Raw genomic sequence first — 26,704 nt, forward strand, 5'->3', positions numbered from 1 at the left:
CATATTTTATATTTGCTGTTTGTATAAACTGGTAACAGTATTAAGTGAACGTTCCTTTATGATTTGTTGGTTACATTACAAATGAACAAACAGACACAGATGATGAAACACAAATACAACATCAGTGTTGACAAAATCCTTTACAAAATCAAGCAACACTTTATTCATGCAACCTGTTTATTTGTATGGTGAAATTTGGCCACAAAAACAATTCAACTTTTAATTGTAACAATTATTTATGCCAACACAGGCTCATTTTGAAAACGTACCTCTATACATTTCTGGAGATCGCGAATTATAAAGCCAGAAGTACGTATGGCTGCATTTTGTCTTTATATGAAACGCTACAGGGCGGTATGACGTCGATCCCTCTGTGTGGACGGCTTTCCCACTGTTACCAGTCTGCCCAGTGGCTCGCTGTGTATATCGGTGGACTTGAGACGCAGAGAAGAGCTGACTGTGATATTGGGGTTCGAGTCTGGGAGAGAATGATTCCAGAAAGCAGGTACAACAAAAAACGAAATCCAAAAAATAAAATAAACAAGTAAATAACAGGGTGAGAATGTAAAATCTGAAAGCGTGGTAAAAATCTATTCTGAATTGCTTTTGGAAACACTGTCGGTTAAGTTTAGCGAAGTGGGTGGGTGGACGCTGGTCAATTTGTGCTTTTTAAAACACTATAGGTTGGGTTTAGGGCAGCGGGTTGGTGGGTGTATCAGTCGGTTGGTCAGTCTGTCAGTCAACAGCGGACTGTGGTGGATTTTTGAAAGAAGAGCAGGCGCGAATGGCACTCATGAGAGAAATTTGAGTTCTCAAATAGCGCACACAGCGGCCTCTGGTGGATCCACGAAAACTAAAACTGCAAAAAGAAACATACCTCATCAGACGCATTTGGCACTCTCAATAAATGTGTATAAGGGTACGTTTTCAGAATGAGCCTGGGTTGATTTATGCACACCTTCTGTTGAACTCAAAACAAGATATCCTGATGAATAAAACACAGCCAACGAAATCCACAGTAGGAAAAACAAATACTAAAGAAGTCAATGACCACCGGTTTCCAACATTCTTCAAAATATCTTCATTTCTGTTCAACATTAAAACCAAAACTCAAACTGGATTGGAATAAGTGAAGGGTGAGTAAATGATGATAGAATTTTCAGTTTTGGGTGAATTATCTCTTTAAAGCCAACATTATTATTGAACGTTTATTTGTTTGGTTTAAATGATGGGTGTATTACACAGGTCAGTCTGACAGCACTTGGCCTTAATCGAGGTACTGGACTGAAGAATCATGCAGTCCGCCATGCCAATGCACCTCCGGAAGTAGCCAACTAGAGGAAAGTCGAAAGAAATTACAGTAAATTAGTGCACTTGTTTATTTTAATGCATTTCAAAGAACAAACCTTCACTAACTCTTTATATTTGTGTACATCCTTAGGGTGTATTTCAAACAAAAACAAACAAACTAATTGTTTCTTTTGAACAGATTTGCACAGTTTTAGCAATAAAGGTTCACTCAAAACTGAAAATTCTGTCATTATTTACACACCCTTCTCTTGTTCCAAGCTGGTGTTTCTTTTTTACTGCTGAACACAAAAGAAGATATTTTGCAAAATGTTGGAAACCGGTAACCATTGACTTACATTTATTTTTTCATCTATGGAAGTCAATAGTTACCGGTTACTTACATTCTTCAAAATATCTTCTTTTGTGTTCAACAGACACACTTATAGATTTGTAGCCACTTGAGGGTGAGTAAATAGTGAGTAAATTTCATTTTTGATGAACTGTTCCTTTAAATCACTTCTCATCATGCATCCTCACTCTAATGGGGAATAAAAAGAAGATAGAAATATCGCAACATCCCACTGTTGTGAGCGTTACATCAAAACTGTTTTGAAATGTTTTTAACTGACCGTGGATCAACTTTATATGCTGCAATTTTATTACCCCTTATCATGACTGGATTCCTGTAACTACTCAAGTGTACTGTTGGTAGTATGTTGCAATGCCTAAAGAACAAATTTGCATAATGTTAGCCAATTTATTAGCCAATTTCCCCTTAACAGGATAGTTCACCTAAAACTACATTTCTCACTATTTACCCTGCTGAAAAAAACAGCATATGCTGGTAAGGTTTGTTTTGATGCTGGTCTTGATTGTCTCACGGCTGGTCTTGCTGGTTTAAATGCTGGTTTAAATGTTGGTTTTGCTGATCTATATGTTGGTGTCAGTTCTGGTCTCAATGCTGGTCTTGCTGGAGACCAGGAATGAAACCAGCAAGACCAGAACACCAGCATCAAAACATACCTTACCAGCATATGCTGTTTTTTCAGGGCTATCCCTCAAGTAGCTATGTTTTAGATTTATTAATTCTGTTGAACACTTAAGAATAAACTTTGAAGAGAGATGAAGACTTCTAACTACTGACTTCCAAAGTAGAAAAAAAAACACACAATGGAAGTCAATGGTTACAGATTTTCAGCTTCATTCTTCAAAATATCTTCTTTGTGTTCAACAGGAGGAAAGAAATCAATATCCCTTTAAACAAACACATAAAAACCTAAGCTATAATATTGAATAGTGCTTATCCTCAAACTTTGTTTAATGAATAGTAGATCTTCTAGTGAGCATTTGCACTCAATAAAACATTGGGGTACTGCAGTGTTTCTCAACCACGTTTCTGGAGAAGCACCAGCACTGCATGTTTTGGTTGTCTCCTTTGTCTGTCACACCCATTACAGGTCTTTCAGTCTCTGCTAATGAGCTAATGATCTGAATCAGGTGTGTTTGATTAAGGAAACAAGCAAAATGTGCAGAGCTGGTGGTCCTCCGGGAACATGGTTGAGAATCACTGGGGTACTGTGTAATCAAAAGGACTTTTAATTTGAATAAGCCAGATCAAGTGCTTCCGGTGAACTGTTATGCCATATATAAAATATCTGTGTTTACAGTTTGATTAGTTTAAAATTAATGATAGCCTATTCACTGTCTGATTGAGACACGATACAAAATATCGTGGTATAAATATTGGTGTATTTACGTAGAGCTGTCCAGCAGGATTCGCCATTTTGAGGCATTTTAATCGCTTCTGAACACTAGACTGAATCATTTTAAAAAGCAAGTGATTCAATTGATTCCCGACTCACTAGACCAGGGGGTGAATTTTTCTCTTGAAAGACACTTTTGGATTGAGGACTTGTATTTTAGACAAAGCAGTGGTGTACTTACAAACTTTAAAAAGTATTTTAATACAGAGGTTACGACTTGATGGTTTGTTTACATTTACATTCAGTCCTTTAGCAGACACTTCTGTCCAAAGTGACTTACAATTGAGGGGACATTCAGCGATTCGACAAGAAGAGGCGATACATACAAGAAGTGCTAATTATACACAGGTACTGTTAGCACTCACAGTGACACACATGTTTAATAGGTGTTTAATAAGTTGACATGACTTATAGTTAATTTGATTCAACTTATTTTTACCAACTTTTTTTTACGGTAGCTACATACCAGTGAAATGACAAACTATAAACATGTTTTATATAAGGTGTGAATTTGGTCGTGCTGTGCCAATTTCTTCAAATCTGAAATATAGTCATATTTATTTATTCATTCATTCATTTGACATGGTCCCTGATACTAAGGGGTCACCACAGCGGAATGAACCACCAACTATTCCAGCATATGTTTTACGCAGCGGATGCCCTTCCAGCCGCAACCAAATACTGGGAAACACCCATACACATTCACACACACACTCATACACTTCCGCCAATTTTAATTCAATCTAATTCATCTGTACCGCAGGTCTTTGGACTGAGAGGGAAACTGGATCTATATCTTAGATGTGCCGAAAATGTCATATATACACTTAAAAGCAAACACCTTGCAGACTCAGTCATTGATATGAGACTCACAGGGAGGACTGGTGAATCTGGCAGACACACAAGTGTCTTTCTTATATCCACACGTCTCCTCTTTGGTCACACAGGATCCCCCAGGGACGCTCGGGACACAGTTGTAGCATTTCAGGGCAGAGCCTGCAACAGTTATCTGATTGTGAATTATCGCAAATAAGGTTTTATATCAGTTTCTTTTTTTGCACAATCAGACTCTTCTGATAAAGCCTGTTTGCTGTAATACTGAAACCTGCAGTTTGGCTTTACACATGCAAACCCACCATCAGCAAACACAAGAGCGAGAACAAGAGCCAACAGGAGAACCTTCATCATTCTGTTGAGTAAAGAGAAAAAACTTTCAACAAACATTGTGTGTACTTTGTAATCATTCATTCATTCGGCTTAGTCCCTTTATTTATCAGGGGTCGCCACAGCTGAATGAACCGCCAACTATTCCAGCATATGTTTTACACATCGGATGCCTTCCAGCCTTAACTCAGTTCTGGGAAACACCCATACACTCTTACATTCACACAAGCACATACACTATAACCGATTTAATTCATCCAAATCCCCTATAGACCTTTTTCTTTACATTTACATTTACATTTAGTCATTTAGCAGACGCTTTTATCCAAAGCGACTTACAAATGAGAATTCTTGGAACGCAAAATTACCTATAATGCTTTGCGTGTATGCCCAAGGAGAATGCTAAGAACTTCCGGTCACATGTAAACAGTCACATTTGGACAACTTTGAAACGATAGTTTTAATCTATTTTACCTGCTTTTATCATCTTTAATCTAATACTGTTGTCGATCAACGCTACCTCCTGGACTGATCATTTTAAAAAATGTGATCTAATGGGATGGAAAACAACTGCTGAGGCATTTTCCCCTCTTTGTCAGACGGCATCTTCTGCTGTTTAAATGAAGCCTCGTCATCGCTAAATCACCTGTACTGTCCCACTAGCACACTGATTTAATAAGTGTGACAAAGTGAAAATAGAGACATTTTTAAATGACAGAAAAACACAAACTGTGGTAAATGCAACAAACTATGAAACATAAATGGCTCACGATTAGAATGAACAGCAAATCAGCCAGCAGAGTATCAGTAACAGACTTTTATTGGTCATTTTTGTAAATTGCATGACTTACATACCTGTTAAATTTCATGCTAGTAATCTAGTTTGCTCTATAATGCAGTGAAGTATTGCGTGTGTGCGTGTGGCGTGTGTGTGTGTGTGTGTGTGTGTGTGTGTGTGTGTGTGTGTGTGTGTGTGTGTGTGTGTGTGTGTGTGCGTGCGTGCGTGCGTGTGTGTGTGTGTGTGTGTGAAGAGCCACTGAGCTAACAGCTGACAGGCCAGGGAAACACACACACACACACACACTGTATTTCTGATGGCAGTATTTCTGACGAACTGGGAGAATGTTTTTCTCACGCGCTTGAATCACTTCTGACATATTATAACGGCTTTAATACACACCTTTCAAAGTTGCCACATAAACACTCCGTAATCCACTCAAAACGCTATTGAAACCCATTTTCGGAGCATAAATTACCGGTTGTAAACGCTGTAAACAGAAGTTCTTAGCATTCTACCGGAAGACGCTATGGTGCCCTCCATGCAGCAGCCAAGAAAAAGGTCTATAGCACATGTGTTTGCATTGTGGAGGAAACCAGAGCACCCAGAGAAAACCCTCGCCAACACAGGGATAACATGCAAACTCCACACAGAAATGCCTATTGGTCCAGCCGGGACATGCTGTGAGGCAACGATACAAACCGCTGAGCCACTGTGCCACCCTTTACATAATTTAAATTCACTAAAATTTATCGTGTTAAACTTTGTATATACAAATTATTAACTAATGCTGATAATCACACTGTTTTGGTTACCATAGACTTTTATTATATGAAATAAATAATATTTTAATCAAATTATGTTCATTTATATTCCATATTTGTTACACTGTAAAAAAAATCTTGCTTTTTAAAATGATTTAGTTCACATTTATTACAATCAGCTGATCTTTTTTAGTCATATAAATTGATCAGTCAAATTGACAAAAGAAATTACGTTATATTTAGTACAATCAACTGAACTTTTCTAGTCATCTGAACTGATCAGTCAAATTGAGAAAAATATGTTAAACATTGTATAACAAAAAAAATTAACTTGAGTTTTTTTGTCAGATCATTTTGTTTAGAGCTTATTTTGTCATCTTAAATGTCGAAATCGGCTTCCTGCAAGGTCAATAGTTCAAGTTCATTTATTTATAAAGCACACCCTACTGAAAAAACCAGCTTAAACCAGCCTAGGCTGGTTGGCTGATTTTAGCTGGTTGACCAGCTTGGTTTTAGAGGGGTTTTGGCCGTTTCCAGCCATTTCCAGCCTGGTCTTAGCTGGTCAGGCTGGAAAATGACCAGCTAAACCAGCTTGACCAGCCTAGCCAGGCTGGAAGCCCAGCCAAAACCAGCTATGTCCAGCTTAAACCAGGCTGGTCAATCTGGTTTTAGCTGGTCATTTTCCAGCCTGACCAGCTAAGACCAGGCTGGAAATTGCCAAAACCCCTCTAAAACCAGGCTGGTCAACCAGCTAAAACCAGCCAACCAGTCTAGTCTGGTTTAAGCTGGATTTTTCAGCAGGGATTTTAAAACAGCAGACTGACCAAAGTGCTGTACAGAGTAATATTTAGTAAAACATAGAGAACATTTAAAAAAAACAAGAGAAACCACAGAATGTGTTTAGAAATAAAGCAATTGACAAATATAGTATAATATTAATAGGCCAAACTGAACAGGTAAGCTTTTTAAAAAGTGATTTAACCCTTGTGCACTGTTCAAATACACTTTTACATGTTCGGGATTAAGACATCCACTGAATTAAACTGCTGTAAAAATGCATCAGATTAATATTTTTTTCAAATTCTTTTGTATAAATCTGTTAATCAACCTCAGTCCTGATCAAAACTACTAAATTGTTTAGAAAATGACTGGATTTTAACTCTTTAATTGCCAAATTCATAATGTCATTGATTTGATGAAAAAAAAACACATAAAATTACTTATGTTTAGTATAAAATGTAATTGTGGACTGGATTTAACCTTTTATCAGTCTTGGACATGTGAATGATTAATAACAACATTGGCTTTGATGCATTGTTATAGATTTTCCATTATAACCACATTTGATGGTGCATAAATACACAGTTTTTGTTTACTCCATGCTCTTTCCCATTTTTTGTTGTGAGATAATTATGGTGGCTTGAAAAGCCAGCATACTGTTATCTATCTTAAACTTATTATTCTTCTTCTTCTTCTTCTTCTTCTTCTTCTTCTTCTGAGACTAATTTCTAAGTGTATCTCCTCCTAGGCCTTTCAAGCTACATACTTCAAACTTTCGTCAAACCTTCAAACTGGTCTGACTCGGGTTGCTATATCTTTTCTAACTGATCCGACCTTGGGTTTTCTGAAAAACGACCCAGAAAAATCCCAAAAGTGCCATTGACTTAACATTGGGTCAAACTTTGTGAGCTCATAACTCTGCATCAGACTGTCCTACAGACTTCTAACTGGACTCATTTAACTCAGTCTAGCCAGCAGCCAATAACTGATGACTTTTTAACTTACTAGCCACTCCCTAGCAACCACTTACAGCACCCTAGCAACTGTCCCATAGACTTCCATTGTAAAAGACTCCCATTTACTTAACATTGGATCAACCTTTGTGAGCTCATAACTCTGCATCAGACTGTCCTACAGACTAGAGTCTTGCCTCATTCAACTCAGTCTAGCCAGCAGCCAATCACTGATTACCTTTAAACTTACTAGCCACTCCCTAGCAACCAATTTCAGCACCCTAGCAACTGTCCCAGAGACTGTGACTAGCTATTCTAACACACGCTAACAGTTTTAACATCCTACTGACATGCTAATCTTGCTAGAAAGGTGTTAGCAACACGATAGTGACATGCTAGTCATGCTAGTAACATGCTAATTCATGCTAGAATCATGCTAACAACATGCTAATTCATGCTAGAAACAAGCTGATTCATGCTAGAATCATGCTAGTTACATGCTAATTAATGCTAGTTACATGCTAAATCATGCTAGAATCATGCTAATAACATGCTAATTCATGCTAGAGACATGCTAGTAACATGCTAATTCATGCTAGAATCATGCTAGTAACATGCTAATTCATGCTAGAATCATGCTAGTAACATGCTAATTCATGCTAGAAACATGCTAGTAACATGCTAATTCATGCTAGAATCATGCTAGTAACATGCTAATTCATGCTAGAATCATGCTAATAACATGCTAATTCATGCTAGAAACATGCTAATTCATGCTAGAATCTTGCTAATAACATGCTAAATCATGCTAGAAACATGCTAGTAAAATGCTAATTCATGCTAGAAACATGCTAGTAACATGCTAATTCATGCGAGAATCATGCTAATAACATGCTAAATCATGCTAGAAACATGCTAGTAAAATGCTAATTCATGCTAGAAACATGCTAATAACATGCTAAATCATGCTAGAAACATGCTAGTAAAATGCTAATTCATGCTAGAAACATGCTAATAACATGCTAAATCATGCTAGAAAAATGCTAGTAAAATGCTAATTCATGCTAGAAACATGCTAGTAACATGCTAATTCATGCGAGAATCATGCTAGTAACATGCTAATTCATGCTAGAAACATGCTAGTAACATGCTAATTCATGCTAGAAACATGCTAGTAACATGCTAATTCATGCTAGAATCATGCTAATTCATGCTAGAAACATGCTAGTAACATGCTAATTAATGCTAGAAACATGCTAGTAACATGCTAATTCATGCTAGAATCATGCTAGTAACATGCTAATTCATGCTAGAAACATGCTAGTAACATGCTAATTCATGCTAGAATCATGCTAGTAACATGCTAATTCATGCTAGAATCATGCTAATAACATGCTAATTCATGCTAGAAACATGCTAGTAACATGCTAATTCATGCTAGAATCATGCTAGTTACATGCTAATCCATGCTAGAATCATGCTAGTAACATGCTAATTCATGCTAGAATCATGCTAGTAACATGCTAATTCATGCTAGAATCATGCTAGTAACATGCTAATTCATGCTAGAATCATGCTAGTAACATGCTAATTCATGCTAGAATCATGCTAGTAACATGCTAATTCATGCTAGAAACATGCTAGTAACATGCTAACTCATGCTAGAAACATGCTAGTAACATGCTAATTCATGCTAGAATCATGCTAATTTATGCTAGAAACATGCTAGTAACATGCTAGAATCATGCTAGTTACATGCTAATTTATGTTAGAATCATGCTAGTTACTTGCTAATTCATGCTAGTAACATGCTAATTCAGACTCGGCTTTTCAAGCCACCATAAAGTTTGTCCTCAAACTTTAATATCTAGTGTAATTTAATGTGTATTTATATAGCGCATTTTAATGTGTATGGCTATACACGATGCTGTGATGAATACTGTCTGATGAAGAGCCAGTGTGCTCGAAACGTTACATGCTTTGTGGTACCCTTTTTAATTTAATACATTGGTATTTTTTTATGGAGCTTTGGTGTTGCCGCCTTTTTGAAAGAGTAATGAAATGAAACGAGTAATGAGCTTGTTTTACGATAATGATGATGATGATGTCCGCCTTAGGCTTTGCTCAACTGTTTGCTCACCACACGACTGTAGTGATTAATCTGAGAAAAATGTCATCTGCAGGACAGGCCAGTTTAATGAGTGTTCAAACATTATCAAGCTTATGTACACAACATTGAACTTTATTTTAAACATGATTATCAAGGTGTAAATGCATATGTAGACATGGTACACATATTACAAGACTCTGTTACGGTTGCAGCCTCCAAAATGCTAAATAATTGTGATTTTAAATCTTTAAAAATTACCACTATCCTTTTGTTAAAACAAAAACATTATGAAATTTGGTATGAGCACATTCTTTTATGTATTTTAGGTCCAATTAACCTCTTAACCAGGGGCGTTGCTATATATATATATATATATATATATATATATATATATATATATATATGCTTATGATATGCTAAGATCATTTAAGAAATATTTTGCATGAATATTAATTTCATTTTAATTAAATTCTATAGACAATTCAATAGAATACAAAAAATATGTTTTATAGAATTATTTGTTGTCTTACACTTGAGAGAGAATTAGGTTTATTAAGTCTTACCTCCCTGACTTGTCATCCCTCCTTTTTGCTTCATACAAAAAAATCTATCAGGAGGTTTAGTTTTGTCGACTTGCAAAACAAAAAAAAGCTGTTACGCCGGTTTTACAACGCGTAAGCAGCAAGTTTAGTTTTTTTTGGCGTGCATGTTAACTACCAGTACTCGCACCGGGAGAAGAGCAGCGTGTGCGAGAGGCGCGTAGGTTGCTTTCACCAGCGTTGGTTCGGTTGCACATAAAAAATAACGTCTTTATTACGGAATTACCACTCTGAATAAATACACTTGCATATGAAGTAAAACATATCTCATATTTACTTGGACACTGGCGATTTTTACTGGGACACATGCCCCACCCAGTAAATTGGGTCTAGCGATGCCCCTGCTCTTAACCTTTTTTATTTCTCTTTGGTATTTGGGCTTGTTAGAACCTAATTAGAATAAAAACCTAAGTATCATCTTTTGTTATGACTTTTAGAGAAAAATTATGTCCATATATCTGGACTCGTGGTCCAAATTTACATAAAACACTTTTTCCTGAGTTTTTTAATGCATATTTAACATAGAATTTTTTTTTTACTTGTATTGACTATCAGAGAGTAAAAACAACATTTTTTTCCCATTTTGGACAGTTAAAAATAGTGTTTGGGACGTTTCATATGCTGCAAAACAGTTGCAGGATGACACTGAATGTCTGCAACAAAATATAAAACATTCAAAGTCTTTTAAATAGCCACTTAAGAGCTAACATGTGCTGTCCACGTATGTGGAGGTTAAATATGTTATTTCATTCATTCATTTTCTTTTCGGCTTAGTCCCTTTATTAACCCAGGGTCGCCACAGCAGAATGAACCGCTAACTTATCCAGCACATGCTTTACGCAGCGGATGCCCTTCCAGCTGTAACCTATCTCTAGGAAACATCCATACACACTCATACACTACGGACAATTTAGCTTACCAAATTCACCTGTACCACATGTCTTTGGACTGTGGGGGAAACCAGAGCACCGGAAGGAAACCCACGCAAACGCAGGGAGAACATGCAAACTCCACACAGAAACGCCAACTGACCCAGCCGAGACTCGAACCAGCTACCTTCTAGCTGTGAGGCGACAGCACTACCTACTGCGCCACGAGCGTCGTCATATATTGTTAATGAGGATGATGATAATAATAATAAATAAATAATAATAACAATAAATGATAATAATAATAAAAGATATTGTTTTTAAAGAACTGAATGGGCAAGCACCTTCTTATATTTCTGAACTTACTAATTTACATTCAACTTGTCTGTCCCTTAGGTCAAGCAATAAAGTTTTACTACAAATATTCCTCAGTCACAACTTAAACTGAAAGGAGAGCCTTTGCAGTCACTGCTCCACGTTTGTGGAACCAGCTGCCACCGGACATTACGAGTGCTTCTTCTCCCTCTATTTTTAAGTCCAGACTTAAGACACACTTTTATTCTATTGCCTTCCCAGTCTTTTAATCTTTATTGTGCACTTTTGTTGTTCATACTATTATTTATTTATTATTATTATTATTTTACTTGTTTTAGAATGTGTGTTTTGGCAGCTAAACAGTTTTCTCAGAATTACTGTTCAATTATATCCTATTATGCGAAATTGCTATATTCTAATACAATATACTGTTATTTTGTGCTTGTCCAGAATGCCAAACTCAATTTATGTTTTCTACCAGCTGTTCTTTTTAAAAGTGCAGAGTTAAACTGCACACAAGCCTTTTTGTAGAGTTTTGTTCAAAATAAGTAGCTCATGCGAACTTACCTTGACTGAAGTGGAGCTGAGAAGAACTGAGTTCATTCACAGCTGTGTTTGCTCTTTATGTGCTGCGATGAACTTCCAGAAACACAGAAGTGTTTAAATACAATGGCTTGCTTCAGATGATAACGCGTTGTGTGCTAATTTTTCTGCCACTGACATTTTTCAACAAAATATACATTGTTTATCCTTATTCTTATAGATTGTTTAAAGTGATTGTGTAATGTTTACTAAAATAGACACGCATTTAATATAATTACTTTTTGAATTATTCATACTACTACTTTTAATACACTTTTTATACTATTATTTTCTATGCCAACAACACACACACACACACACACACACACACACACACACACACACACACACACACACACACACACACACACACACACACAATGATAATAATTAAATAAGCACACAATGTCACAGTCCATGTATATATAAGCAACTGGCATATCAGCATGAGTAAATAAGTTGTATTTCAGGTGCCATTGTAATATATATATATATATATATATATATATATATATATATATATATATATATATATATATATATATATATATATATATATATATATATATATATATATATTATTTTTTATTTTTTATTTTTTTAAACAATCCATTTAAAATTCATTCATTCATTTTCCTTCAGCGTAGTCTATTTCAGGGGTCGCCACAGCAGAATGAACCAACAACTATTCCAGCATAAGTTTTACGCAGCGAATGCCCTACCAACTGCAACCCAGTACTGTGAAACACCCATACACACTCTTTCACACACACACTACGGCCAATATAGCTTATTTACTTCACCTATTACGTATGTCTTTTTACTGTGGAGGAACACCCAGAGGAAACCCATGCCAACACGGGAAGAACATGCAAACTCCACACAGAAACGCCAACTGTTCCAGCCAGGACTCGAACCAGCAACCTTCTTGCTGTAAGGCAACAGTGCTAACCACTGAGAGACCGTGCCACCCTTCCAGTTAAAATTCATTCATTTTCGTTTCGGCTTAGTCCCTTTATTAATCAGGGGTCGCCACAGCGGAATGAACCACCAACTTATCTAGCATATGTTTTATGCAGCGGATGCCCTTACAATCCATCACTGGGAAACACCTATACAGTCCCATTCACACACATACGCTATGGACAATTTAGCCTACCCAATTCACCTGTACCACATCTTTGGACTTGCAGGGTATACCGGAGCACCCGGAGCAAACCCACGTGAACACGAGGAGAACATGCAAACTCCACACAGAAATGCCAACTGACTCAGCCGAGATTTGAACCAGCGACCTTCTTGCTGTGAGGCGATCATGTTACCCACTGCGCCACTGTGACGCCCTTTTTAGCACGCACGCACGCACGCACGCACGCACACAAATTAAATAAGCATATCAAATCACACAGTGTCATGGTTCGTGTATCAGTATAACTGACATATAGCAGCATGAATAAGTTGTACATACCACAGTAGCCTAATATCTATTAAAAGCTAAAAATTTAACAATAAATTTAACAAATTCTCATAGTGAAGTGAATAAATAAGCAACTTGAAGGAAAAAGGTTCACTTTGGTTAGATCTCTGTTGAACCTTGATTGTGTTGTTGTTTTCTGTTGATTTGTTTGACAGCCTTGCAATACTTATTATTATTGTTATTAATTGTTGTATCCAGGGTGACACGGTGACGCAGTGGGTAACGCTCTTGCCTCACAGCAGGAAGGTTGCTGGTTTGAGCCTCGGCTGGGTCAGTTGGCATTTCTGTGTGGAGTTTGCATGTTCTCTATTTATGGCTGCACCATATATATTTTGGTGGTCCTCTCTTTAAAACTATGCATATATCATGGCGGTGCTGCTGCCACAAAGCGATGCTGTCCATTATTTGCCTCAAATTTGTAATAAACTATTCCAAATAAGATTTTTGTTCTGGTAAAAAAATCTAAATGCTAAGTGCGCCACACGCTGTTTACTGGCGGAATTTCAATTAACAAACAGCAACGTCACTGCCTGAAGCAAATCCTTTCACCTCACGACAGTAAGATAATTATTCTTTTATAAACGCGCAGTATCTAATTTGTTCATCGTTTTACTTCATCTTATTCCTCAAAATTCACTAGGTTATTGTAATTTTGTTATGGAAGTTTTTGTTTTCTTGCACGATGCTAGTTCGCTTAGCCTCACCAACAGGCTAATGTAATTAGCTTAGCTAACCTTAACTAACCTGTTATGAAATATTGGTTAATGAATGCTGACCATTATGAATTTATGAATTTAATAAATAGCTTATTATGTCTAAGATACTGGGTGTTACAAATTTACAACATGGTTATTTTATAACTTACAATAATAGGCCGACTGTCAAAAATTATAATCATTTTGTAAACATTAACCAAAAAAAAAAAGAATTGTAAAGTGCGGGGGTTAGCTAGGGGTGATTTTGGGGGACAAAAACACGTGACATTTTTGTGCATTATTTTATATAACGCTAATTAATTAAGTTGCAAACTAATTACATTGCAAAATCATTATGATGTACAATAAAAATTACTTTCTAATGAGGTCTCATTATTAAATGTTGTGTGTGCAATAATGTGAACTCTGAGAAATAGCGTTGTCTTTGTTCCAGATGTTATTATGTTTAAAAAAATAATACAACTGGACTTTAGTTATCAGTTCCATTAATTAAAATTTACATAATGTAAATGAATTCGATTTTTTGTTTATGTAAAAACTGGCACTTGACTCCATAGTGTTAACATGAATTATTTGTTTTTAGTGTAATAAATTCATTATAAGATAATAAGATATAAGGTAATACGATTAAAGTAATTTTAGCTATTTATTTTGAAGTATTATGAAATAAATTAGGAAATCAGCCATGGCATCTTTAATGAAATACAGGTTTGCTACCTTTACCCTCGGCCCACAGCCCTCAATCAAGTTTGGTTTTTGGCCCGTTATAAGAAATTGTTTGGGCACCTCTGCTGTAAACAGTTAAGTAGACTTGAGATAAGAGCGACACCTGGTGGTTAAATCAATTGATCAATTAAATTATTATTATTAATTAAAAGCTTGAGCTCTGCTGAAAGAGAAAACATCACTAACTGCCCGCATGAATCAGAAAGCAGGTGAAATCCTGATAATAAGTGTAAGAAAAGAAGTCAGAATTATTAGCCCCCGTTTTTTTCCCCCAATTTCTGCTTAACAGCGATAAGATTTTTTCAGCACATTTCTAAACATAATAGTTTTAATAACTCATTTCAAATAACTGATTTATTTGATCTTTGCCATGATGACAGTAAATAATATTTAACTAGATATTTTTCAAGACACTTCTATACAGCTTAAAGTGACATTTAAAGGCTTAACAAGTCTAATTAGGTTAACTAGGCAGGTTATGGTAATTAGGCAAGTTATTGTATAATGATGGCTGTAGACTATCAAAAAAAAAAAAAAGCTTAAAGGGGCTAATAATTTTGACCTTAAAATGGCTTTCAAAAAATTAAGAACTGCTTTTATTCTAGCCGAAATAAAACAAACAAGACTTTCTCCAGAAGAAAAAATATTATCAGATATACTGTGAAAATTTCCTTGCTCTGTTAAACATCATTTGGGAAATATTTAAAAAAAGAAAATTCAAAAGGGGGGCTAATAATTCTGGCTTCATCTGTATATCAGTTGATTATGGGTTAAAGTGTGGCTAAAGGCTAACAAATAGCAATTTTTGTATCAAAAATAGCAGGATATATATGTCTTTTTGTGATGTTTTATATGTTTTACTTTTACTATTGTTTTAGAATTTTTGCTTTTATATATTATATTATATTATATTATATTATATTATATTATATTATATTATATTATATTATATTATATTATAATGTACATCATCAAGTGTGAATATATCAAAATGCATGCTTATCAAATGCTTACCAAATGTAGCAATAATAATAATAATAACAATAATAAAAATGAATGTAAGTCAAATGAAAACTGTTATAAATGTTAAAATATGTTGTTGTATGTTATCAATAATTATATAATTAATAATAAAAATAAAATTGTATTTATTTATTTAATTATTTATTATTCATAAACAGTATATGTGAGTGTGGGTGTGTGTATAGTGTAACCTAAAATTATCCAGATGAATATTGAGGAATATAAAGATATTGACTATATATTTATATTGATTTAATGTAAAACATTGAATTTGGTTATTAAATTATGGTCAGGATAAAAAGTGTGGGAAGCAGTGAATATTTAAATAAATCCCAGACAATAACAACTCTTATTGTAAAGCATGATATTTATTGTTGGACAAACTTTATAAATAACAGAGACAGTGAAGCCTGTTTGAACGTCTCTATGATTGTGAATATGATCAGACAGTAGAGAAACTAAATGATGATGACGTTATTGCAGAGATCAGACTGGCAGCATTTGATTTTCATGGCGGTGTTACTCTGGGGGATCAGACACTCAGTCATTCTGCCACACCTGCGGAAGCCCATGACTACACACACACACAAACACACACATCACATTTGGATTTCATCTTAAACTCAATACAGCATTTATTTTTGGATAACACATAGCATAGAATCACATTATGGCTGCTTCATTTTGATCAGTGAAATTTAATTGAGAAATTTTATTGTGAAAGTTTAATTTTTTGTGAGTTTTCCATATTAGTTTCATTCATTCATTAATTTTCCTTCGGCTTAGTTCCTGATTTATCAGGGGTTGCCACAGTGGAATGAACCACTAACTACTCAGGCATATGTTTTACGCAGAGGATGCATTTTAGAATTTATCATTTTGTGTTTTTGCAAAGTGAATAGTTTTTTTTCTGTGCAAATTCATTCATTCATTTTCCTTCGGCTTAGTCTCTTATTTAGCAGGAGTCGCCACAGCGGAATGAACCACAAACTACTCTGGCATATGGTTTTATAACCATACTCTGGCGTATGGTTTTACGCAGCGGATGCATTTTAGTGGCATAATTTGTTATAATTTTGTGTATTTGCAAAGTGAATAGATTTTTTTTTGCGCAAATTAATTCATTGATTTTCCTGCGACTTAGTCCTTTATTTATCAGGGGTTGCCACAGCGGAATGAACCGCCAACTACTCTGGCATATGTTTTACACAGCGGATGCAGTTTAGTTGAATAATTTGTCATAATTTTGTGTTTTTGCTAAGTGAATTAGTTTTTTTTCTGCACAAATTCCCGTGGTTACTCTAATAATCTTCACTTTAACACCACATTCTTACTGTGTTTTGTTTTTTATTTTTATTTTAATACGTTCAATAAAAGTAAATGGAAACAAACAATACAAAACACGGTAAAGCTGTCTCTGTTTGTCTATCTATCTATCTATCTATCTATCTATCTATCTATCTATCTATCTATCTGTCTGTCTGTCTGTCTGTCTGTCTGTCTGTCTGTCTGTCTGTCTGTCTGTCTGTCTGTCTGTCTGTCTGTCTGTCTGTCTGTCTGTCTGTCTTTTAATTTTAAGTACGTCTAACCGCAAATCAATATTGAGTAGATCTATCTATCGACCTTTGCCGTCCATCCATCCATCCATCCATCCATCCATCCATCCATCCATCCATCCATCCGTCCATCCATCCGTCCATCCGTCCGTCAATCTGTCTGTCTATCTGTTTGTCTCTCTTTTATTTCAGTATACGTCTAACCGCAAATCAATATTGAGTAGGGGGGGGGGGGGGGTTCTTTTTGTGCATCATTTTCTCATAGCGAACAGTAAGGGGGTGGTTTTGATTTGTAAACTAACAAAAACATTTGCTGACATTACTTTTTGCCAAATCATTTTTTTAGAATGTAGCTTTCCAGCAGGCACAGGACGTCAACATGAAGTCAGACTGACATTGTACCCTAATGTCGTGGGGTAGTGCATCTTGTTTGCAAATGAAAATTGGGTTGACGTCAGTGTCCAACGTCCAACCTAAAATCAACCAAATGTCAACGTCTCCCTGTGATCTTAACTAGCATGTGTTTCAGAATTCTAAACATAGGTTTCTATCAGGCTACACTAAAGTCGACAGCTGGGCACCGCAGACCGCTGCAGAAACCTATGTTTAGAATTCAAAAATGCGTGGCGTGATGATTCGGGACACTCCATGTTTCTGGTGCGCCACAGAGAGTGTCTGGTGTGCCATGTCGCGGCTTCGAGCGGCGCATCCGGTGCCTCGGTCAAAGTTAATTCAGTGTGCGTGGTTATTAGTTTCTGTGTACAAGCTCGGCACTTGAAACTAGCACACAGTTGGCTGTAAAACTGTACAAAGACACAAATGATTTTGTACTCTCTGCTTGGTCTGTGTCAGAGTCGTACATGTACGACTGAATGGTGATCCGTTCTCTCTCCTTCTCCGTCTGCCTGTCTGTTGCAAACACAGAGTGGGTGAGCTCATGGCCCCGCCCCCTTGTTACGTTGGCGGGAAGCCGAAACTAATTTACATGTGAAGCAACACACCCATAAATCAGCGAACTGTGGACACGCCCCCAACATGACACTTTTTAACACATTATAGTAAAAAAATCTGAATTGTGTTTTAAACTGAACCTAAACTGGCACACTCAGAAGAAGCATAATATTAATATTAAATCATAAAAAAGAGGTAAACTATGTTCCCTTTAAAGAATAATGTAATTTAATGAGCTTGTCTTATGATAACTTACTTGACTTTTTAACCTTTGATTACCAAAACATTAATTGTTCCCCTAAAGAATAGCCTAATAACGTGTGCTACTGTAGCAAAATAAGCATTTTACATTTTGATTTCACACATACTTTAAATGTTTATTATAGTGTATTTTTTCAGTTATTTATTGTTAATTTAGTACAAGATAAACAAAATATAAATGATAAAAGAATTTGTAACGCTGTAAACAAAATTATTTCCTATTTTGTTCCTGTTTTTTTCAGAGTCAGATTTCCATATTTTTATTTTTGAACATACCTGCTCGTTCTTTAATATTTGTAGAATGACATTTTTATGTATTTCCCATCATGAACTGACAGTAATGTGAAACTCACAGGGAGGGAAGTTGAATCTGGCGGCGATGCAGGCGTCATTCCCGAATCCACAGGTCTCTTGGGAAGCCGCGCAGCGAGTTCCAGACTGAGGAACACAGTGGTGGCATTTCAGCGCCGATCCTGTAACACACACAAAAACAACACATGTGACATCACAAATACTAAGTGAGACCCTACGTTTTGAATGCTTATATGCTTATTTGTGAGTTTTGTCATTGTTTTGGAGCACACTAGCTTAAAGGGAACCTAAAGTGCACTAAAAGACTTATCATAAAAAACATTTACTTTAATTTGATTTCTGCTTTTGATTTTGATGGGGAACTGGAACTGTATGATGTCTGACAACGATGAGGAGGCAGAACACATGGGGCAAAGTAAAGGGAAGGCATTTGTATGGGATTCAAAGAAATGTTGGGATGGTAAGAATATATTTGAAGAACAAGAGAAAGGATGTAATTATGACAAGATTCCGTCACTTGACAAGTGAATTGACAAGTGAATTGGTCACTTAATCGGTGTTTGTTTAACACAGGAAAGCAGTCTTCCAGAAACAGTATCCCACATATTAATAGAACGTACAAAAACAAGTAATGAGGCCAAAAACTAAACTAAAAGATTATTGTGTTTTGAACAAAGTGAAGAGCATGTCATGAGAAAGTAAATATGGCACATTTTAGGTTGGAATCAGCTGCTGTAAACTCACCGTAGTTCAACACCAGAAGAACAACAGCAGAGGTAAACAGTAAAGTCTTCATTATTCTGTTGAGCAGAGCTGAAAAAATGAATTTCAATGAATAATCATCATTTAAAGTGCATATGGTCAAAAGCTGTTGTTTAGAAGAAGAAAAAACTAATCAGACTGAATGATTAGACTTAAAAAATAAATCTACAAGGTAAAATTAATTTGTAGAATCACATTATTTATTCTTTCCAAATACATAATATAATAAATTATGAACTCAAAATTAATAAGCTGATTTCTATCAGCTACCAGGTTAAATAAGCATCAATTATTGCAACATAGCTTAATATTAATAACATTAATCTACTTTATCATTAATTAATTCAAGAATTACAGCTGTTCATAATTTACGTGAGCTCTGAACCTTTATGAACTCACTTTTGATTTAAGTAGTCTGTGCTGAACATTATGATTTGTCACCACAAAACCTCATAAGTTTTTAAATTGAGATACATATGAATAATGCCGTGGTCACACTGAGTTTGAGCTTGCGAAATTCTGTCGTACATGCTGCGATAAGATTAAACAAGATGATTAGACATTTAAAAAAGCGAGCGATTTGGTCTATATTTTAGATTTCTGTTCAGAAATGTCATGGTTTGATCTTCGATTGGTCTCATGCAGTCAAGTGCTGTAATTTCGCAGGTCAGAGTTCACCAGGCTTGAACTGCTCAAACTGCGAAACTTGTCGCATGAGTTTAGGTTTCCGGTCTGATGCATTCGCATGAATGGAAGTCTATTGGGAGAAAAGTCCAGCGTGACTGCGGCTTCGATAAGCTTTGCAAAGATGTATGGTTTGGACAATCTTTGGCCAAATAAAAACTTTTTTCTGGAATCTGAGGTTTCTAAAAAAATATATAAATCTGAACACTGAGAAAATCATTTTAAAAGTTGTATAAGTTAAGTCAACTAATTAAACCTTGTGTTTTTTTATATCTACACTGAAGAAAACTAAATCTGCTAAATTGTTGCAAACAATTTGAATATGTTGAATTTAAAGAAACAAATTAAATTTAGTAATGTTCAATTTAATTTGTTAGTTTAAATTTCGCCCAAATAAATTGTTTAAAACCCGTAACTTAAAAACAAATTAGTAAATCGAAGGAATCATCTTTGAATAATTCTTTTTTCAGTGCATTTACAGTAGGAATATAATATCTTCATGGGACATGACCTTTACTTAATATCATATTGAATTTTGGCATAAAAGAAAAATCAATAATCAATTATTTTGCCGTTCGTGCAACATTAGACTGGTTTTGTAGTCCAGGGTCATTGCAAGGCTTTCTGGAATGCTTGATTCTGATTGGTCATTCACAACATTCCAAAGTATTTTATTCCTAGATAACAACCACTGAAACTAATAAAAGAGGCACATCCAGGTACTTCAAGTCATCTTGACCATCAGTGAAAACGTTCACATCCATATTTATTTGCTTGAAACCTGCTTTAAATCTGTATATTAATGAGAATTAGTGGCAAATGGAATGGGATGAATGTGACAACAAATTGTATGAAGTGAATCCATTTGTAAATGAAAGAAATAATTCCCGTTTTGAGAATAGACATGTTGTAAATGTAGAATTAGCCACTCAAGACACACTTATATTTATTGAAAGGGGAAGATAAACCTATTTGTGACTTGCGTTAGAATATTTTCAGGATAACATATTTCAATAGAATGTGTATTTTTAAATGAAAATAGAGAATTGTTTTAAGGGAAGTGTTTAAAAAGGTGTCTTCCGGAGGAATTTTAGGATATTTATCATTAATCAAACTAAAGGATGGTTTGTGACTCTTTTCAGAGTTGTATGTCTTTTGTATAATGAATGTTTTTTTTTAAGAAACCAATATGATTACATGTTATATATTCTATATTTAGTATAGGTTTTGCCATTAATATATTTATGCTGCTTATATGGCATTAAAACGAAAATAAATAAATAAATAAATAAAAACAATTATTTGTTTATTTGCTTGTCTGTCTCGCCGCTCTTTTTGACTTTTTGGCGCCATCTTGTGACAGAACAATGCGTAAGTTTGTTTACGCTCAATTCAGCCATTTTCGTTTCTGTCAGCTTTGCTTTTAATTAAAGTTTTAATGAACTATTTTAACTCAGAACAATACTTTGTATCTAATTTTTATATTTTAAGGCAAATACCTGTGTAATGAGCGGGATAAATCAAATCCAGGCAGAGTAAATCTCTTCAGCCTTATACAACAACTTATTGTAAAGTCTCAACCTCTAATACCGTCATGCATGTGTGAGATTGCTGTATAAAGCGAACACTTACCTCCTGATGATGAAGTATTGAGAGTATTTTCAGTTCATAAGCGTCTATGTGTGTCTTTTATATACTTGTCGTGAACTCTGGAGCACATCACTTCATTCAGGAATTTCAGAAGCGTTTGGAGCGTGTTTGTTGTGTTAAATGTGTGTTTGCTCAGTGTGTACTCCTGTTCATCTGGACTGACTGTACCGTGAGCTTGTGCAAGATCCTGTTGTGGCTCATGTTTATTACGATTAATCAGTCTTAACCAGATTTCAACATATCGCAGGTTTATAGAGGAAACTTTTTATAAATGTCATCTTCATTGGACTTTAAGCAGATACTTTTTACTGTTTCTAGGCCTGTCACAATAATCAATGTATGGACTTATCGCACAACACATGGACATGACCTCAATCATTTTTGGTGATGCAATATGTATCGCCCATACATAACCAATTCTAGCAACATTTAGCTGATTGTGCAACATCTCTGAATAAAAAAAATTACTATAGTATTTACTTTAAGTTACTATAGTATATTTTCATGTGGGTGTCTGACAACAGAAAACAGATCTGGCAGCAGATATCACAGCCTCTGTTACTTTTTACATCACACTTTTTTTTTAACATTTATTATTATTTAATAAGGATATGTGTTTTCACATTCAATGTCTATTTATTAAAATGACTTTAATTAAATGAAATATTCTTAAGAATAAAATATGATGTGTTCTCTAGAAGAGTGCACTTGCATTGTGATGATTATATTGTCATTCTGGCATTATATAATAAGTGGCATAAAATGGTCTTAAAATTACAATAATATCATTTATCGCAGTATATTTTGAAGCAATATATTATATGACAAAAAATAGCTATGGTAAAAAAAAATTTGATACATATGCTGTATTTAATATTTCTTTCCAGCTCTTAAACACTGTAAAAAATGCAGGGTTCCATGAAATTCCTTCATGTTGTCCAACACAAATCGGTTAAGTTAACTTAATTGTTATTTACAAATATAAGTGGACTGAAGGGGTGGCACAGTGGCTCATTGGTTAGCACGTACACCTCACAGCAAGAAGGTTACAGCAGCATTTCTTACAGCATAGCATTTCTGCATGTTCATCCCGAATTGGCGTGGGTTTCCTCTGGATGCTCCGGTTTCCCCCACAGTCCAAATACACTCTTTAGGTTGATTGAATAAACTAAATTGGCCTTCAAGAGTTCACACTTAGCTGATGATTCATCAAAAGCTTGTTTGGCATGCTGTCCCGGGAGAGAGCCCCGAGCTCAAGGGCCCGGGGCTTCCTCCCGTTTGCAGAGCGAGAGGGGAGCCTGAGCTCGGTGGATCTCAGAACTCCCCGTCTGCAGTAGCTAAGGGAACACGTGAGGAAAAAAGGGGGCTAGACAAATGCTTGATTGTTATGCATGATGTATATATTCGGATGGTGGGAGGAAACCGGAGAACCCGGGGAAAACCCACGCGGACACGGGGAGAATATACGAACTCCTTACAGAAACACCTACCGACCTGGCAGGACCAGGGCTGGCAGTGTTCTTGATGTGGGGCTAACAGTGCTAACCACTGGGCCTCCGTGCCGCCCAATCTATAGTGAAGGAGGAGAATGGGGAGGAAGGGGGGTTTCTTCCAAACGAAGATACAGTGGACTGAAGACTGTGGTTATTTATAGTAGCTTATGGCTCGTATGATTGGATGATACTGATTAGCTTAATACGTGACCGGCTGTGATAAATCATAAGCACGTGATCCTCTCGAAATTAGTTTATGAATAAACCCCACGTAGTGTATGAGTGTGAATGAGAGTGTATGGGTGTTTCCCAGTTCTGGGTTGCAGCTGGAAGTGCATCCGCTGTGTAAAACTTGGATAATTTGGCGGTTCATTCCAATCTGGCAACCCCTGATGAATAAAGGGACTAAGGTGAAGGAAAATGAATGAATGAAGTGGACTGAACTTAAAACAATTAAGTTGTCCCCAAAAACTTATTTTAAATAGGAAAAAGGAAATCGTAACATCCTTTTCCTGATACCGATTGCAATACCTGAGCTGAGGGTATCGGCCAATACTGAGTACTGAACAAATACATACAGTTAACTAGAGTATTGTATTATCTGACATTTTTATTATCAGACATTCAACAGTAATATTATTTACTTTACTTTACAGATTCAAGAACCAACCAGAATAAATATATATATATATATTTATATATTTATATAAATATATATATATATATTTATATATATATATATTTATAAATATATATATATATATATTTATATATATATTTGTTTGTGTATATACATCCAAACTAAAAGAAAAAAGTAAATATATTATGGAAAATATACTAGGAAATACTCAGGAAAAATGTTCTTGCTCTGTTAAAGATCACTTGAGAAATATTCAGAAAAAAAAAAGAATTAAAACTTCATTTGTTCATTTTCCTTCAGCTTTGTTCCTTGTTTATAAGGGGTCGCCACAGCGGAATGAACTGTCAACTTATTCAGCATATGTTTTTTGCAGTGGAGGCCCTTCCAGCTGCAACCTAGTACTAGGAAACACCCATGCACTCTCACATTCACACACACACTCATACACCGCATCTAATTTAGCTTATCCAGTTCACCTATACTGCCTGTGTTTGGTCTGTGGGGGAAACCGGAGGACCCGGAGGAAACCCACGCCAACACAGGGAGAACATGCAAACTCCACATGGAAATCCCAACTGGCCCAGCCGGGACTCGAATCAGCAACCTTCTTGCTGTGAGGCGACAGTGCTAACCACTGAGCCACCGTGCCGCCCTTAAACAAGTTTTTTTTTTTTTATAATAATAGATTTTTATTAAATATCCTTTTCTTTTAATATTTCATCTTTTATTATAGAATTACACCTTTAAAAATCTAAACTCTAGAAAAACATTAGTTCAAAGGTATAAAAATTGCTTGCGAAACACTGTTTATGAGCAAATGACTGATGTTTTGGTTTTGTAACCCCTGTGGAACATGAGAGCGTGACAGGAAAGTTGATTATTGTGTAAAACGAACTTGAGAAACGTGATGAACACTGGGTCTGTGACTGATATATATTATGTCTTTAAGAAGTCTGGTGAAATATGTGGACATTTGAAGTTGCAATGTTCCTGTAAATGTGAATGAATATCTGTTTATTTTGGGTTCAAGGTACATGTGTGCACAAGGCTGTACTGCTTGTTGAATTTAGTTCTGCCCAACTTATTTAACAAGCCGAAAAGATGAAATAACCGTCCATTAGTCATCTGATCATTTGATCTACTGTACATATGACTGCCAAACAAAAGATTGTTAATATTTAACAACGTGCAAACTGACTTTGCAAATACATACATGTTTTTAGAGTCTAAAAGCGCTGACTGTGTGATGAAGACTCAGAATGCTTTTAAAATGACTATGATGACTTCATGCTGTTGTTAAAGGGATAGTTCACCCAAAAATTATATTTATTAATCCTCAAGTGGTTCCAAACTTTTATAAGTTTCTTTATTTCTGTTTAACACTAAAGAATATAATTTGAAACTAGTAACCATTGACTTCCATAGTAGAGAATCTAATAATATGGAAGTCAATGGTTACTGGTCTTCAGCTTTCAAAATAGAAGAAAGTAATACAAAACAAGTTTGTGAAGGCAGCACGGTGGCTCAGTGGTTGGCCCTATCACCTCACAGCAAGAAGTTCGCTAGTTTGAGCCCCATCAGGGCCAGTTGGCATTTCTGTGTGGAGTTTGCATGTTCTCCCCGTGTTGGTGTGGGTTTCCTCTGGGTGTTCCGATTTCCCCCACAGTCCAAACACATGCGCTATAGGGGAATTGATACTAAATTGTCCATAGTAAATGAATGTATATGTGTATGTGAGAGTGTATGGGTGTTTCCCAGTACTGGGTTGCAGCTGGAAGGGCATCCGGTGTGTAAAACATATGCTGGATAAGTTGGCGGTTCATTCCGCTGTGGCAACCCCTGATAAATAATGGACTAAGCTGAGGGAATATTAATGATTGAATAAATGAATGAATGACAGAATATTTAAGAACTGTTTAAGAAACTTTACACAAGCAAGAGTGCAGTTTTCTTAACACAATCACAAACGTGATACTGATTATATGCAGTGTTTTTACAATCAAAAAGTTGATATTAAGGGACTTGCAATTTTATTTCAGTTTCATCAATGAAAATAGCTCCAGTCAATCCAACCTGATCGCACGAGAAAACGTAAGTATTTTACGTTTTGTCAGTTTAGTGGCTAATACGAATTTGTACGAGTTCAGTTGTACGAAAATGTATGATTTTAAGAAGGAGGTGTGGCACCCAACCCCACCCCTAAAGCCAACCGTCATTGGGTGATGAGAAAATCGGCCTAAATTGTACGAATTAGATCATATGAATTGATACGAATTAGCCACTTCATTTCACTAAAGCAAAAAGTTACGAATTGGCGTGAGATTGTGTTGGTAAATCCATTGATCAAAACGGTACCTTGCTTCATTTCTAAATAAATCAGGTGTTTTGAATGAATCATCTGAAAGATCCACAATGTTTAAAAACTGGTGATTTTACTTACACTACCTGACAAAAGTCTTGTCACCTGTCCAAGATTTAGGAACAGC

General features: G+C 35.7%; 2 protein-coding genes across 3 annotated transcripts; both read right to left on the minus strand.

The window, feature by feature from the left end:
* Positions 1 to 593: 593 nt before the first annotated feature.
* On the minus strand, positions 594 to 12,017 carry LOC130213801 (CD59B glycoprotein-like). Of its 2 annotated transcripts, none has more exons than XM_056445582.1 (4): positions 11,953 to 12,017; positions 4,190 to 4,242; positions 3,927 to 4,049; positions 594 to 1,334 (listed from the first exon to the last, which is right to left on the minus strand). In XM_056445582.1, the coding sequence occupies exons 2-4, from the start codon at positions 4,239 to 4,241 to the stop codon at positions 1,222 to 1,224; spliced, it is 288 nt and encodes a 95-aa protein (XP_056301557.1). In that variant the 5' UTR covers position 4,242; positions 11,953 to 12,017; the 3' UTR covers positions 594 to 1,221. The 2 variants fall into 2 exon arrangements, with proteins under 2 accessions (XP_056301557.1, XP_056301565.1); XM_056445590.1 differs by lacking the exon at positions 11,953 to 12,017 and adding an exon at positions 10,166 to 10,178.
* Positions 12,018 to 16,274: 4,257 nt separating this feature from the next.
* LOC130213817 (cytotoxin 7-like) lies at positions 16,275 to 21,963 on the minus strand. Its single transcript, XM_056445601.1, has 4 exons — positions 21,935 to 21,963; positions 19,734 to 19,802; positions 19,031 to 19,150; positions 16,275 to 16,483 (listed from the first exon to the last, which is right to left on the minus strand). The coding sequence occupies exons 2-4, from the start codon at positions 19,783 to 19,785 to the stop codon at positions 16,368 to 16,370; spliced, it is 288 nt and encodes a 95-aa protein (XP_056301576.1). The 5' UTR covers positions 19,786 to 19,802; positions 21,935 to 21,963; the 3' UTR covers positions 16,275 to 16,367.
* Between the last annotated feature and the right edge of the window lie 4,741 nt (positions 21,964 to 26,704).

Source organism: Danio aesculapii, chromosome 2, assembly GCF_903798145.1.
Source record: "Danio aesculapii chromosome 2, fDanAes4.1, whole genome shotgun sequence".
In the NCBI taxonomy this organism is placed as follows: domain Eukaryota; kingdom Metazoa; phylum Chordata; class Actinopteri; order Cypriniformes; family Danionidae; genus Danio; species Danio aesculapii.